The sequence below is a fragment of the Pseudorasbora parva genome, chromosome 15 (assembly GCF_024679245.1).
Source record: "Pseudorasbora parva isolate DD20220531a chromosome 15, ASM2467924v1, whole genome shotgun sequence".
Classification (NCBI taxonomy): domain Eukaryota; kingdom Metazoa; phylum Chordata; class Actinopteri; order Cypriniformes; family Gobionidae; genus Pseudorasbora; species Pseudorasbora parva.
This window is the reverse complement of record NC_090186.1, coordinates 40213497-40229405: the sequence shown is the minus strand read 5'-3', so window position 1 is coordinate 40229405 and position 15909 is coordinate 40213497. Positions and strand designations below refer to the sequence as shown.

Genomic DNA, 15909 nt, shown 5'->3' with positions numbered 1-15909 from the left:
AGTTTAGGTTTTAACAGTAACACTTTACAAAACGGGTGCACTAATATGCATTAATTCATGCCTAATTAATGCACAGATAATCATGAGTTAATGTATGAACTAACCCATTTATTAATAATTACTGCATCAGAAACTAATGAAGAATCTACATGATTAATAGATTAAGTAATCATTAAATTGTTATAAGTTAAATATGTCATAATCTATGAATTCCTTAATAACAAATTATATTAACTAATAATGTAAATTAATGTGTTAATTAAAATGATTAGTTAATATAATATGTTAGTAAGGAATTAATACATTATGACACATTTAACTAATAACAATTTAATGATTACTTCATCTATTAATCATGTAGATTCTTCATTAGTTGCTGATGCAGTGATCATAAATAAGTGGTTTAGTTCACCATTAGTAACACATTAACTCATGATCATCTGTGCATTAATTAAGCATGAATTAATGCATATTAGTGCACCGGTATTGTAAAGTGTTACTGTTTTAACTTCTGCCGACTGTCTTTACACATGAAAATGTATAAGTCAGGTTCAATTGTGAAGATTATCATGATGAAAAAAAGTGAGAACCATAAACTTTCTTTAGTCACAGAGCTTATTGTCTGCAATAATTCAAAAGCCAAAAGAAAAAATCCTATTGAGTTTTTGTCGAGGAAACCTGGGTGATACTAACCTCCAGGTTAGCCTACAAAAATACACAATTACTGCGGCACTCTATGCATATACAGTTTATAAGTGTGTGAGAATCTTTTTTCCTCTTCTTTGGTTGACCTTTCTTTTTTTATATGCCTACTAAATGAGTGGGCTTACTAAATTATTAAGTTTTTGGACATGGTATTTATGTAAGTTTATGTTTAAAATACAGTCATGCCTAATTCACAACTTACTGAACTAAGATGGACTGCTTTTTCCCCCTTAAAATATTGAAAAAGTAAAAGTTTTATATATTTCAATGTTTGGATCTTTTTCACAGATAAAACACATGGGATTTTACACAGTTTTTATTTATGTGAGGTCAGATTGCAATTAAATAAAGTCAAACAGTGAAAACAGTAATGTCCGATGAGTCTGGTTCAAATATTCTCATTGTTATAATGAGAGACAGGGTTTTTCTAAACCATGGATAGAAAAAGCCATATATGATGGGGTTTATGGTTGAGTTAATGTAGCCTAACCAGACAAACACTTCAAAAAGAGCAACTGGGGTGGAAAAGCTGATTGGATCCATCACAAAAGTAATAAAAAATGGCAGCCAGCAAATAATAAAGGCACCCACTACAATACCAAGAGTTTTTGCTGCTTTGCGCTCAGATCGTCGAGAGCTTTTAAACACATTGTCCTTTTCATGCTGGTTGGCCTCACCGATTGTTCTTACATGTTTTTTTGCAACTACAAAAATACTCAGATAAAGTCCAACCATGACCGAGGAAGGCAAGAAAAAAGTTATTAATGAGTCTAAAACTGACCACAATTTACTGAACAGTAGACTGCAACTTCCTATACAGTATCTTGATTTAATATATTCCTCCAGTCCTTCCACATTAGCTTTTGAGTACAATAAGCCATATGAATATAAAGCAACCATGCTCCAGCTTATCAGCACCATGGCCCATGCAACAGGTATGGTTATTCTTGTAGGGTATTGAAGTGGATAGCACACAGCCTGATGTCGATCAATAGCAATACAAACAAGATGCAAAATAGACACAGATGTGAGAAATAAGTCAAAAGTGGAGTGGAGCAAACAGAAGGCATCTCCATAGTACCAGCAGCCATCGACAGAACGGATCATACTGAAAGGCATGACCACCAATCCAAGCAGCAGGTCCGCAAAAGCCAGAGACATCACCAGGATGTTAGTGGGAGTCTGGAGCTGTTTGAAGTGCGCTATGGAGATGATGACCACAGAATTTCCTAGAATAGTCACAGTCATTGCCGACACCAATATGAGATACAACACAGTCTGAGTGGACACAAGGTGTGTGCCTTTAAGACAAGAGTTGTTCACTGCAGGAAAACAAAACTCAGTGGGATCGTATTCTTCTGAAGATAAATCCATCCTGCCTTCCTCTGAAAACAAGAACCTATTAAATTATTCTAGTTAGGGCTTTAAATACACGTCATGCTCTTCTCTGACCCTCCCACATCAGCAGACCAACAAATTACAATCAAGCACTTATTAAAAATGAAGAGTTAAAAATAAATATGCAGACTGACTGACATTATTTGAATTTTCTATTTGTGTATTAATAATTCTTCATGTTCATACATTTAAAAGTATGGTTTTAATCAGTTACTTTTTGCCACTTATAGTGTCATAGTTTTCATTAATATTTTGAATTAGTTGTTATTTTCATATTTTTATATGTCTGCATGAAATGGAGGTTATGTTATGATACAATGTAATCTCATTTGTCTGACAGGTTGTTCCACGTTTGCGTCAGTAAAAACATCATCGGAATGAATAGATGAATGAATGAGGCATTTATATAATGCTTTTCTTACTGTACACCAAAAGCGCTTTAGATTCATATCAGGGGTCTCTCCTTAAGCAGCACCAGTGTGCAGCATCCACTTGATGTGCAGCATAGACCACAGGTGAGCACCCTCTCCTGGCCTCACTAACACCTCTTCCAGCAGCAAACTATTCTGTGTACACCAACAGAGAAGTACACTCACCTAAAGGATTATTAGGAACACCTGTTCAATTTATCATTATTGCAATAATCTAATCAACCAATCACATGGCAGTTGCTTTAATGCATTTAGGGGTGTGATCCAGTTCAAGACCATCTCCTGAACTCCAAACACAATGTCAGAATGGGAAAGAAAGGTGATTTAATCAATTTTGAGGGTGGCATGGCTGTTGGTGCCAGACGGGACGGTCTGAGTATTGCACAATCTGCTCAGTTACTGGGATTTTTACGCACAACCATTTCTAGGGTTTACAAAGAATGGTGTGCAGGAAAAACATCCAGTATGCAGCAGTCCTGTGGGCGAAAATGCCTTGTTGATGCTAGAGGTCAGAGGAGAATGGGCCGACTGATTCAAGCTGATAGAAGAGCAACTTTGACTGAAATAACCACTCGTTACAACCGAGGTATGCAGCAAAGCATTTTTGAAGCCATAACATGCACAACCTTGAAGCGGTTTGGCTACAACAGCAGAAGACCCCACCGGGTACCACTCATCTCCACTAAAAATAGAAAAAACAGGCTACAATTTGCACGAGCTCACCAAAATTGGACAGTTGAAGACGGGAAAAATATTGCCTGGTCTGATGAGTCTCGATTTCTGTTGATTCAGATGGTAGAGTCAGAATTTGACGTAAACAGAATGAGAACATGGATCCATGTTTTCTTGGCACACTTTAGGCCCCTTAGTGCCAATATGGCATCGTTTAAATGCCACGGCCTACCTGAGCATTGTTTCTGACCATGTCCATCCCTTCATGACCACCATGTATCCATCCTCTGATGGCTACTTCCAGCAGGATAATGCGCCATGTCACAAAGCTCCGCAAGGAAATGAACATGACAATGAGTTCACTGTACTAAAATGGCCCCCACAGTCACCAGATCTCAACCCAATAGAGCATCTTTGGGATGTGGTGGAACGGGAGCTTCGTGCCCTGGATGTGCATCCCACAAATCTCCATCAACTGTAAGATGCTATCCTATCAATATGGGCCAACATTTCTAAAGAATGCTTTCAGCACCTTTTTTGAATCAATGCCACATAGAAATAAGGCAGTTCTGAAGGCGAAAGTGGGTCAAACACAGTATTAGTATGGTGTTCCTAATAATCCTTTAGGTGAGTGTATGTCCAAATACATAGTATGTGAAAAAAAGTAGGCAAAAAGACCTGCTACTTCCGGTGAGATTCTGAAGTGTGCATTTCGATGGATTTTACTGCCCGATAAGGCGACGGGAGTGGATTTATGAATGGAGGTAAAGTGACAAAACTGACGCTGGTAGATCACATGATAATGAGAGCATGGCAGATGTATTTGTCCGGATTTAATTCATACTACAAACACTCAAACTATACAGATCATACTTTTTAAAAGGGTTACTTCAGCGATTTAGCATATGGCTTTGTATCAGCAGAAACCCAGGAGTAATTCGACTCCTGCTGCCATGACACTCACTTGGCGGCTCTCTCACATTATATTGAACAGACATTTTCAGTTTTTAGTTGTAGTGTCTGTTCTCTAACTTATATAATTTTATGAAAATGAACGCAGTGGGCAGTGGGCAGTTGATCCAGTAATCCAGTAGCGGTGGCTTTGGGAGTGCACTGTAAAAAAAAATATATGTTCAATAAGTTATGACAACATATGTTTTTACATTGTTTTAACTCATCAAAATAAGGTAAGAAATGTTAAACTTGATTTTATTAGTTACACAAGATGTAACTCATTTTTTAAAGTCAGTTTAACATAATTTAAGTTGAAATAACTTAAACATCCAAGTCGATTGTACTGCAAAAGTTCAAAATTTGCCATTTTTTTTACAGTGTGGTTTCATAGGGCAGCAAAGCAAGTGCATTCTGGGAGTTGTTGTCTTTTATTCCCATGAGACAAAAAGAAATGGTCTGTTTGTTAATCAGTCTAGAAGGCACCAAATTCATGAAAAATGTCACATTTCTACTACATAAATGACCAAGTTTAAATACAAAGCTTAATGCTAAATCATTGGAATAACCCTTTAAAGGTCACAAAGTAAGTTAATATTCAAACATAGTACCTACTCAGACACACCGCTAGTTTCCCAGGAGGTTTCCCATCCAGGTATTGACCAGGCTCAACCCTGCTACAGCTTCAGTAACCAAGATTTCACAATTCACTTGTCTTTGTGTGAGAACATGGCTTGTATTTGTCATTGCTGGCCATGTGCTTGTGTTTGACATGTTTGGTGTGAGCACATGGCTTATCATGAGTTCCTTGTGCCATGTGCTCTCCTGTCTATTGTCTTGACCCCACCCCTCTTGTTATCTGATTGATTATTTACTGTATTTGCCCCACCTGTTCTCCTTCATTACCTAACTTGTTTGTTCCCTATTTAGTCTCCTTGTGTTTGCTAAACTCTGGTGGATTGTTGTTTCAGTTCCTGTCATGTGCTTCCTTTTTGCTTCATGTTCCTGTTCTTGATGCTGTGTCATAATGTAGTATGTGATGGCATACCCGGAAGCCACAAAGGGACACCGGCACATAGCGCAGATAGCGTTTCACTCTTCAGCAAGGCACTCTGTGTATGAATTGTTTGTCTATTTGGTGTTGTTTGTCCAAAAAGAGTATTTTGTGAAGCCAGCAGGCTTGCGAGCCCCGTGGTTCTGTCTCGTGTCTGTTGAGGCAGCGAGGTGGGGTAGATCAGTTGGCTTGCAGATGGACATGTCAGCAGGTCCTGGGACTGCTGAGGCACCTTCTCAGTCCTCGTCTGACACTTCAGATGTTCTCCTTCCCTGTGTGGAATCCCACCCTGTGGCTCCTTCCCCCTGGTGGAGAACCCGATGATTGAGCTGTCTGATTCTGAGGAATCGAGGCGGAGGAAGTTAAAGCCCCAAACACGCTGCTTCATTCATAAAGTACAGGAGCTTGGGCAGCTTTCGGTGCTGCCGGTGTTCTCCTTCACCGTGCGGAAGCCCGCGCTGTGGCTCATTGCCCCGTGTGGAGAACCAGATGCTTTAGCGGTTTGATTCTGAGGAATAAGACGTGCTCAGAATTGAGGTGAGTGACGTTAAAGCCCCAAACATGCCACTTCTTTCATAAAATTATGGATGTCCTATATCCTATTTTTAGCTGTAAAAAATTGATAAGACTGATTAAGATACTCTATAGTGCAAGTATATTTTTATTTTTAAGTATATTTCAGAGAAGTATGTAATATCTCAAAATGAGTTTAAAATCATACTTTTTTTTTTTTTGTCAAGGGAACTAGGGTGATGCTAACTTCCGGGTTTGCCTACAAAAATACATCATTACTGCAACACTCTATGCAAATATGGTTTATAAGTCTGTGAGAATCTTTGCTTCCCATTTCTTTTGTATAGGCCTACTTAATTAGTGGGCGTACACAATTATTGAGTTTTTGGACATGATATGTTTATATATGTATGTTTGACATATGACATATGTATGTTTATGTTTAAAATACAGTCATGCCTGCTTCACAACTTACTGAACTAAGATGGACTGCTTTTTTCACCCTTCAAAATATTGAAAAAGTAAAAGTTTTATATAGGTCAATGTTTTGATCTTTTTCACAGATATAACACATGGGATTTTTATTTATGTGAGGTCAGATCGCAATTAAATAAAGTCAAACAGTGAAAACAGTAATGTCCGATGAGTCTGGTTCACATATTCTCATTGTTATAATGAGAGAAAGGGTTTTTCTAAACCATGGATAGAAAAAGCCATATATGATGGGGTTTATGGTTGAGTTAATGTAGCCTAACCAGACAAACACTTCAAAAAGAGCAACTGGGGTGGAAAAGTTGATATAGGGGTCCATCAGAGAAGAAATAAAAAATGGCAGCCAGCAAATAATAAAGGCACCCAGTACAATACCAAGAGTTTTTGCTGCTTTGCGCTCAGATCGTCGAGAGCTTTTAAACACATTATCCTTTTCATGCTGGTTTGCCTCACCGATTGTTCTTACATGTTTTTTTGCAACTACAAAAATACTCAGATAAAGTCCAACCATGACCGAGGAAGGCAAGAAAAAAGTTATTAATGTGTCTAAAACTGACCACAATTTACTGAAAAGTAGACTGCAACTTCCTATACAGTATCTTGATTTAATATATTCCTCCAGTCCTTCCACATTACCTTTTGAGTACAATAAACCATATGAATATAAAGCAACCATGCTCCAGCTTATCAGCACCATGGCCCATGCAACAGGTATGGTTATTCTTGTAGGGTATTGAAGTGGATAACACACAGCCTGATGTCGATCAATAGCAATACAAACAAGATGCAAAATAGACACAGATGTGAGAAATAAGTCAAAAGTGGAGTGGAGCAAACAGAAGGCATCTCCATAGTACCAGCAGCCATCGACAGAACGGATCATACTGAAAGGCATGACCACCAATCCAAGCAGCAGGTCCGCAAAAGCCAGAGACATCACCAGGATGTTAGTGGGAGTCTGGAGCTGTTTGAAGTGCGCTATGGAGATGATGACCACAGAATTTCCTAGAATAGTCACAGTCATTGCCGACACCAATATGAGATACAACACAGTCTGGGTGGACACAAGGTGTGTGCCTTTAAGACAAGAGTTGTTCACTGCAGGAAAACAAAACTCAGTGGGATCGTATTCTTGTGAAGATAAATCCATCTTGCCTGTCTCAGAAAACAAGAACCTATTCAATTATTCTAGTTAGGGCTTTAAATACACATCATGTTCATCTCTGACCCTCCCACATCAGCAGACCAACAAATTACAATCAAGCACTTATTAAAAATGAAGAGTTAAAAATAAATATGCAGACTGACATGGCATTGTTTGAATTTTCTATTTGTGTATTAATAATTCTTAATTTTTATCCATTTAAAAGTATGGTTACTTTTTGCCACGGATGTAGTTTCATAGTTTTCATTAATATTTTGAAAACTATAACCCTATGTTTCCTGAGAAAGGGAATGAGACACTGCGTCTCGTCGCCACACCTATCACGGGCAGAGCGCTTGCTTCATTGCGAAGAGCTATCTGTGCTATGTGCCGGTGTCCCTTTGTAGCTTCCAGTTAGACTGTCACATACTATGTTATAACAAAAAAAAGTCTGTTAGTGCCTCAGTGACAACTTCAGTCAGAGAAGACGTCGATCTCAGCTGTCAATCACATCACACACCCATTTTTATTGCATCAAATAACTAACTAAAACTAAACTTGTTTTAAAAAACGAACACTTGAAATTAAACCATCGTTATGAGAACTGCCTACAATGACATAAACTAACTTTGGGGAAAATATTTGAAGTGTAATTTGATTGTTTAGTTTACCTCGCGTCCATTAGAAAACATGGAGGTGCGGCTATACTGGGACCGGTCACCTGGGGGCGATAGAGGCGTGGAGGCTTCAGTTTCTGAGAGGGGTGCTGCCGGTGCTGCAGGCTTGATTTAACAACAAAAAGGGACGTCATGCCCACGCGTTGGTGTTTCTGTGTGGAGTTAAAAGGGTCTAACTCTGTGCCACCACATAACTATGGATGTGTTAAAAAAATAATGAGAATATACATATATATCCGAGTCCTGATTGGGAGGTATAACATATGATTCCGATCTGAAATCACATGATCAGGCCCAATTTCCGATCACGTGATCGGATCGGGACATCCCTAGTTACATTACTCCTGTATTTCTTTTGAGTTACTTTCACCAAAAAACTACAGAAGTAGCTCTTAACATTCTAAAATGTTGGCTACCAGAGAGCATTTTACATCTAGAAGGCGATATGATGAAGCATAATGACTGTGGGCTATCCAGGCTAACAATAGAGAATTGGGAAAGTGAGGTTCAAGACAATGTAAGAAATCATGACAGACAGAATCACAAACGATCCAATTCTGTTATGAGTATTGTAGAGCTAAAGTGATTATCTGGCCTTATCTAGGACTAGCTTAGGTCTGTTCATAGACACAACAGAACTGTGTGCAAACTTGAGTTTACTAGGCAACATGGGGGATAGGACGCTGGCGTTGTCTGTTTGCCGCTTCTCCACTCACAAATCGTTGTAACTGTAGATTTTATTTTATTTTCATATGTTTGTGACTAGTCTAAAAGTCAGAGCTACATTTGGGACAGTTGCTGATTGCTGGCAGCAACTGAGAGGACGTTGTTTGCCGTTCGCCGTTTTTCTCCGCTTTTCTGCTGTTTTTGTATGAATTGTTGCGGTTGCTTCTTGTTTGAAGGACATTTGATGTTGCTCGCTGCAGCTGCTCTCTCTTCTGGGTGTCGGCTGCTCACTGGTGGTCTCCCTCGTGCTTGAGCTGCATGTTGACTGAAGTTTGCACCGGGCCAGTGTCATCAGCGTCCGGCATGATGTTGGTATGTTCCGCTTCTCGGCTGCACTGCTGTTCCGTCTTGCACTGCGGCTGTGGAACAGCTTGGACTTCTGCGCCGGCCCTGGTGTGTTCACAGAAGTGCCCAGAACACTTTGTTTGCCTCCTGCATTATGCTGCAGCGATCCCCATCATCTGGTCTTCAGCTGTCATGCCTCAGCGACGCCTCACCACACAACATACCTCACCACACACCAGCTGTCAGACACAGACGAGGACACAGATGGATAAGTGCAAGTGCAAAGTTTATTATCAGAGGTAACGGACACAGGTGATACTTAGATGTATGGTGACACTCAGACGAAGGACGATGGAGGTGAAGACGATGATGGTGAAGACAAAGATGACGATGAAGACGAATAGGGTTACAGGTGAAGGCTTCTATGCAGGACAGGTAGTCACGGGTGGATCGGTGCAAGACCAGACCGTGAGTGTGAAGGTGAGGAGTGCTTAAGGTTTGCTGGTGATGGTGCACAGGGGATCAGAATGCCAGTGATGGGGAACGAGTGGCAGTGTCTTATGGCTTTGAGGGCGTGACAGTACCCCCTCCTCCACGGGCGGCTCCTGACGGCTGGGACGGGTGGTGACGGGGTCTATCACGGCTCAGAGGAGTGGGTCGATCAGGGTGGTCTTGGTGAAACCGAGTGAGAAGATTAGGGTCCAGCACATCGTTCCTGGAGATCCAGCTCCGCTCCTCAGGACCGTAGTCCTCCCAATCTACCCGGTATTCCATCCAGGAACCCCGTTGCCGCGAGTCGAGGATGGCTCTCACCCGGTAGATAGATGGGTCCTCGTTGATGGTAGGAGGAGGAGGTATGGCACCATCACCAGGATCTGTGGGTGAAGAAGGGACAGGTTCAAATCGGTCGATAATGACTAGGATACAAGTGAATCCATGGGATGATGGCAGGTTGGTCATGAAGTTGATCCCCAGATGGCTCCAGGGACGCTCTGGGATCGTAAGAGGGACCAGCTTGTCCTCGGGGAGTCTCCTAGGGGTGTTGGCAATGGCGCAGACTGAACATTCCTTGACGAATTGGGAGACATCCCGAGGCATGGAGGGCCACCAGTAACATGCTCCTCATGCTCCCTCAGGTCACTAGAATAGATGAGGATATCGTTGACATAGACAATGACGAACTTGTTTAAGAATTCACGAAATACCTCATTCATGTAATTTTGGAAGACGGAGGGTGAGTTGGACAGCCCATACGGCATCACCCGATATTCATAGTGACCTGAGGGAGTGATGAAGGCTGTCTTCGAATGAGGTTGTAGGAACTTCTCAGATCGAGCTTGGAGAAGATGGTGGCCCCACAGAGCTGTTCTAGGGCGAATGGGACCAGAGGAAGAGGATAACTAAATTTGACAGTCTGAGAATTAAGGTGACGGTGGTCGATACACGGCCGCAAGCCTGCGTCCTTCTTGGCCACGAAGAAAAAGCTTGAAGCAGCAGCGAAGGTCGATGGACGGATGAACCCTTGTTGTAGCGCTTCATGCACGTACTCCTCCATAGCCTTCTGTTCCGGGATGGACAGAGGATAGACACGGCCCTTTGGTAGAGTAGTCCCAGGCAGGAGGTCGATGGCGCAGTCCCATGGTCGATGGGGTGGTAGTTTGGTAGCCAACCGCTTACTGAATTCATCCTGGAACGCCCAGTAATTCCGGGACTCTCTACTGAGGTGGACTGGACAGGTAATGATGAAGGAACTGACGATGATGGACCTTTTTGGCAAGGAAGATGAATACAACGATCAAAGCAGTTCTCACCCCATTGCAGGATCTCTCCGGTGGACCAGTGGATATGCGGCTGATGTAAAATATGCCAGAGGCGTCCCAGGATGATGTCCGCAGACTTCTCCAGCACCATGAACGTGATGGTTTCCTCATGCAGATGACCAACGTGTAGTGTAAGTGTGGGGAAGAAATGGCGGACATGACCTCGGCCCAGTGGTTTTCCCTGAATGGGGGTGATTCTGAGGTCGACGGAACAACGTTGACATTGGGCGGTTAGCTTTTCGAGGGTTTGCTGACTGATGAAGTTTCCTGCCAACCCGGAGTCGATGAGGGCTTGTGCTGCAACAGATGAGTAAGAATTTTTAAAGGAATACTGGCGTCTTGGTAAGGTTTGCCGTTAAAGGAGGTAATTGGATGGTACTCACCGCTGGCCGAGTGGGTCGCACGGGGCAGGTCGTAATACCATGTCCATCTCCCCCACAATACAGGCACAGATCTTGTGATATCCTGTGTTGGCGTTCAGTGGTGGTGAGATGGTATGAGTCGATCTGCATGGGTTCAGGTGCTGGAGGTGTGACAGATGGTTGAGCGGGCGGAGGATCTACAGCGGGTGAGGAGAGGCCACAGGCAAATAACCGTTGAGACATGTGGATGGCTTTCTGGATGAGGGCCTCCAAGCTCATGGCGTCCTTGTAGACCACAATGAGTTGCTTGACTTCAGTGAGGAGGCCGTGGTGAAAGGTGGTGACGAGGGCTGATTCATTCCATCCGCTCATGCAGGCCAGCGTGCGGAAACGCAATGCATAGAAACTCATTGTCTCTTTTTTGCCTTAGCGAATAGAAAACAGTTGATCATGGACAGATAATTTGGCAGTTTGTTGACCAAATACATATACATATACATATAAATAAGGACTTACACAGGCAGCTGACGAAGTAACGGGTGCCGGTGGTGCAGGTGATGACACGCTAACTTGCATAGCGGTGGAGGGAGTGTCGTGAACCAGTGAGGACCATACAGTGTGAACCAGCGTGGTGAAGTGGTCTGCTGTGCGGTCCCCGCCTGTATCCGAAGAGCTCTGCATGCAGTCTGGTCTTCTGTCAGACACAAACGAGGACACAGATGGATTAGTGCAAGTGCAAAGTTTATTATCAGAGGTAACGGACAAAGGTGATACTTGGATGGTGACACTCAAACGAAGGACGATGTAGGTGAAGACGATGATGATGGTGAAGACGAAGATGACGATGAAGACGAAGAGGGTTACAGGTGAAGGCTTCTATAAAGGACAGGTAGTCATGGGTGGATCGGTGCAAGACCAGACCGTGAGTGTGAAGGTGAGGAGTGCTTAAGTAGTGTTGCTGATGATGCCAGTAATGGGGAACGAGTGGGTGTGGCAGTGTCTGATGGCTGTGAGGGCATGACACCAGCAGATTGGTGGAGAGAAGGCCGAGAGGTGAAGCCAATCAGGATATGGGGATTATTAGGAGGCCATGATGGACAGAGGCCAGTGGGCAAATATGGCCAGGATGGCTGGGATTTTTAAAGACCACAGAGAGTCAGGACCTCGATTTAACGTCTCATCCGAAAGACGGACGGAGTGGAGTGGACCTCAGTGTGCTCCGGAGCTTACAGAGACTTCCACCATCAGCTCTGTTTTCTGTTCAAAAAAGCTTTTAACTTTTATGTGTTGGTTGATTGTTTTGTATTATTCTTTATTTTTACTTGTTAGTCATTTTTTTATTGTTTCCCTTTGTTGCACTTTAAGATTCTTCTGAATGAAAAGTGCATTATAAATAAAATCTATTATTATTGTTATTATTAAACTCTAATGTCATGACAATATGCGCATTCGTTCTTTACTTATTGTTGCGACATTGATTTATTTTGGTTTTAGACAAAGTTTGCATTTGACTGCATTTGCATTTGATTTTTAGCCTACGTTCTTGCCCATATCTCTGACAAACTTTAAGCAATGCGTCCATCTTGCGAATGTGACGGTGTGAAAATTTTCCCACCGGTTAATAAAAGTCTGATGTGAAAACACCGGTAATAACGGTATCTGGGCTTTTAAATCACAAATTCTATCTAACCGAAACGAACATTCGCACTGCCGCATTTCACTTTGAAACCAAATCTCCCGCGATCATCTTGTCTGTCAGCTCGAGATCTAAGTCCTGCTGCATTTGTGTTGCGACACTCGTTCAGATCATGCTTTATTAAGCAGACACGTTGTTTTTATTTGAACGATCAGTTCTCTAACTGAACTAAATTACTTTATTACTATAAAAAATCAAAACAACGATGTCAAGGTGCATGTGATGTGACCGGCGTTGAGTCTGAACACTGGTAACACCGGCAACACCGACTATCGTAGCAAGCCTAATATACAGTAGTCTTTTTCTGCCATCTTCACCCATTAAGTGTTGTTTATACTTTAGTTTGGCTCAACAGCGTGAGCCTCCGCTAACTGCGTGCATGCGCCTCGTCCCTTCATAACATGTATGTACAGAGTAAAATATTACTGAAAATTGATTAGTAATGCCGTACACTACTGCGGTAGAGCATAAAGTAATAAGTTACTGTAATGTATTACTTTTGTAATGCGTTACTCCCAACACTGTTGACACGCGATCCGAATCATGAATCAATCCACTGATTCATAACCGTTTGAAACTTTATTGGAGGACTGAAAACAAACCTGGAAGAGGACATCTTACATATTTTTGGACATCTTACAGGTCTTACGAGTCATTAATTACATACATTTCAAAACTAAAACTTTAAGTTAAACTAAATGAAAATTCGAAATTTTGCTTTAAATGTATATATTTTATTTCAGATACATTTATTTTAAATTTATTTAAGTAGTGGAAGTAATACTAAAGTTTTTAGCTTTAGTGTTTTAGTTAACTTTAAAAACCATGACTTAATATAAAGCGTAAATTACAGTATTAATGAAAGCTATGCCATTTTATCCAATTGCAAATCTAAAATTCCATCCATCTGTTAGTAGCATAATTGATAATGGTACTGATCTGTTTAGTGGTCTCCCAAAAAGAAAAATAAATCCTATGAATTAAAATGCAGTGCCACGGATCATAACATATCACCCCATTTTTAGTAGACATCACTGGTTAACTGCACAAGAAGGCAAAAGCTTTATATTCTTACCCTCTAGGATGCAATTCATAATTTAAGCAATACAAAGTGTTTGAATCCTGGCCAGCAGAGCAAATGCCATTGAGCTGAATAAATACGCAAAAGGCTACCTTTCTCCTGGAAGGCATTAATAGATCTACTTGGGTTAAAAACAATTATTGAAACCAACTAAAGAAATATGCCCTAAGCTTCACACAAACATACCACTTTTGAATGTGATTTGAAAACTGATTAAAATCCACATTTAATAAAAGTTTGAAATATTAAATATGTTTTTCATCATTCAGGATACAATGTGTATTTAATATCATGCATAATGCACAGTATTGTACTTTTTAGATCACCTTTTAATCAAAATACATTTGATTTTGCACTGTTCTTTATGTGATTTGCAAAAGGATAAAGGAAGCATCAGTGAGCTGCACAGTGAGATCAGAAATGTAATCAAACTGTGAAAACACTGATATCAGATGAGTCTGGTTCAAATATTCTCATTGTTATAATGAGAGAAAGGGTTTTTCTAAACCATGGATAGAAAAGGCCATATATGATGGGGTTTATGGTTGAGTTAATGTACCCTAACCAGACAAACACTTCAAAAAGAGCAACTGGGGTGGAAAAGTTGATGTAGGGATCCATCATAGAGTTAATAAAAAATGGCAGCCAGCAAATAATAAAGGCACCCACTACAATACCGAGAGTTTTTGCTGCTTTGCGCTCAGATCTTCGAGAGCTTTTAAACACATTGTCCTTTTCATGCTGGTTTGCATCGTCAAGTTTTCTGGCATGTTTTTTTGCAATCACAAAAATTCTTGCATACAGTCCAACCATGACAGAACAAGGTAAGAAAAAACCTATTAATGTGTCTAAAGCCCCCCACAATGCATTGAAATACAGAGTGCAACTTCCCATACAGTATAAGGATTCAATAAACTCCTCCAGTCCTTCCACATTAGCTTTTGAGTACACTAAACCATATGAATATAACGCAGCCATGCTCCAGCTTATCAGCACCATGACCCATGCGACAGGTATGGTTATTCTTGTAGGGTATTGAAGTGGATAACACACAGCTTGATGTCGATCAATAGCAATAAAAATGAGATGAAAAATAGACACAGATGTGAGAAATAAGTCAAAAGTGGAGTGGAGCAAACAGAAGGCATCTCCATAGTACCAGCAGCCATCGACAGAACGGATCATACTGAAAGGCATGACCACCAATCCAAGCAGCAGGTCCGCAAAAGCCAGAGACATCACCAGGATGTTAGTGGGAGTCTGGAGCTGTTTGAAGTGCGCTATGGAGATGATGACCACAGAATTTCCTAGAATAGTCACAGTCATTGCCGACACCAATATGAGATACAACACAGTCTGAGTGGACACAAGGTGTGTGCCTTTAAGACAAGAGTTGTTCACTGCAGGAAAACAAAACTCAGTGGGATCGTATTCTTCTGAAGATAAATCCATCTTGCCTGTCTCAGTCTCAGAAACCTAGAACTATCTTAGTTTACCGGTCGTTAGTAACTTTAACAGTGAGAGAAGAGGCCCCCTAAATACTATTTATCATCTTCTTTGACCCTCCTACATGACGAGACAGCAATTGACAGCTAACAATTGAAATTTAAATACACTTAAAATACACTACACACTATTTTATCTTAATAATTCTATTATAATAATAATCATGGTGCATACACCACCATTCAGAAGATTGGAGTTTGTAGGATTTTGTACAAACTCTGTACAAATTTTGTAGGACTCTTATTCTTCAAATGTACAAATGCAAGATTTATTGAGATCATTTACAATCCCACAATGCATTGTGATTGGCTTGGTCAAAATATATATATCCAGGATGTTGGATGAAGTAAAAGTGGCCATAGTTCATTCAACACTAAACAAAGTATAGTTTCCTCA

The 15909-nt window shown here is 41.0% G+C and overlaps 3 protein-coding genes across 3 annotated transcripts; all 3 read right to left on the bottom strand.

Moving 5' to 3' along the window:
* Positions 1–1056: 1056 nt before the first annotated feature.
* On the bottom strand, positions 1057–2079 carry LOC137042041 (trace amine-associated receptor 13c-like). The gene has a single exon (XM_067418727.1). The coding sequence runs from the start codon at positions 2077–2079 to the stop codon at positions 1057–1059; it is 1023 nt and encodes a 340-aa protein (XP_067274828.1).
* Positions 2080–6340: 4261 nt separating this feature from the next.
* taar13a (trace amine associated receptor 13a) lies at positions 6341–7366 on the bottom strand. Its single transcript, XM_067418726.1, has one exon. It carries the CDS (start codon positions 7364–7366, stop codon positions 6341–6343), a length of 1026 nt encoding a protein of 341 aa, XP_067274827.1.
* Positions 7367–14433: 7067 nt separating this feature from the next.
* Positions 14434–15459, bottom strand: taar13e (trace amine associated receptor 13e). The gene has a single exon (XM_067418725.1). It carries the CDS (start codon positions 15457–15459, stop codon positions 14434–14436), a length of 1026 nt encoding a protein of 341 aa, XP_067274826.1.
* Between the last annotated feature and the right edge of the window lie 450 nt (positions 15460–15909).

Excerpts from the sequence above, each read along its gene's own strand:
- LOC137042041 (XM_067418727.1), bottom strand. The coding sequence starts at position 2,079 with ATGGATTTATCTTCAGAAGAATACGATCCCACTGAGTTTTGTTTTCCT.
- taar13e (XM_067418725.1), bottom strand. The coding sequence starts at position 15,459 with ATGGATTTATCTTCAGAAGAATACGATCCCACTGAGTTTTGTTTTCCT.
- taar13a (XM_067418726.1), bottom strand. The coding sequence starts at position 7,366 with ATGGATTTATCTTCACAAGAATACGATCCCACTGAGTTTTGTTTTCCT.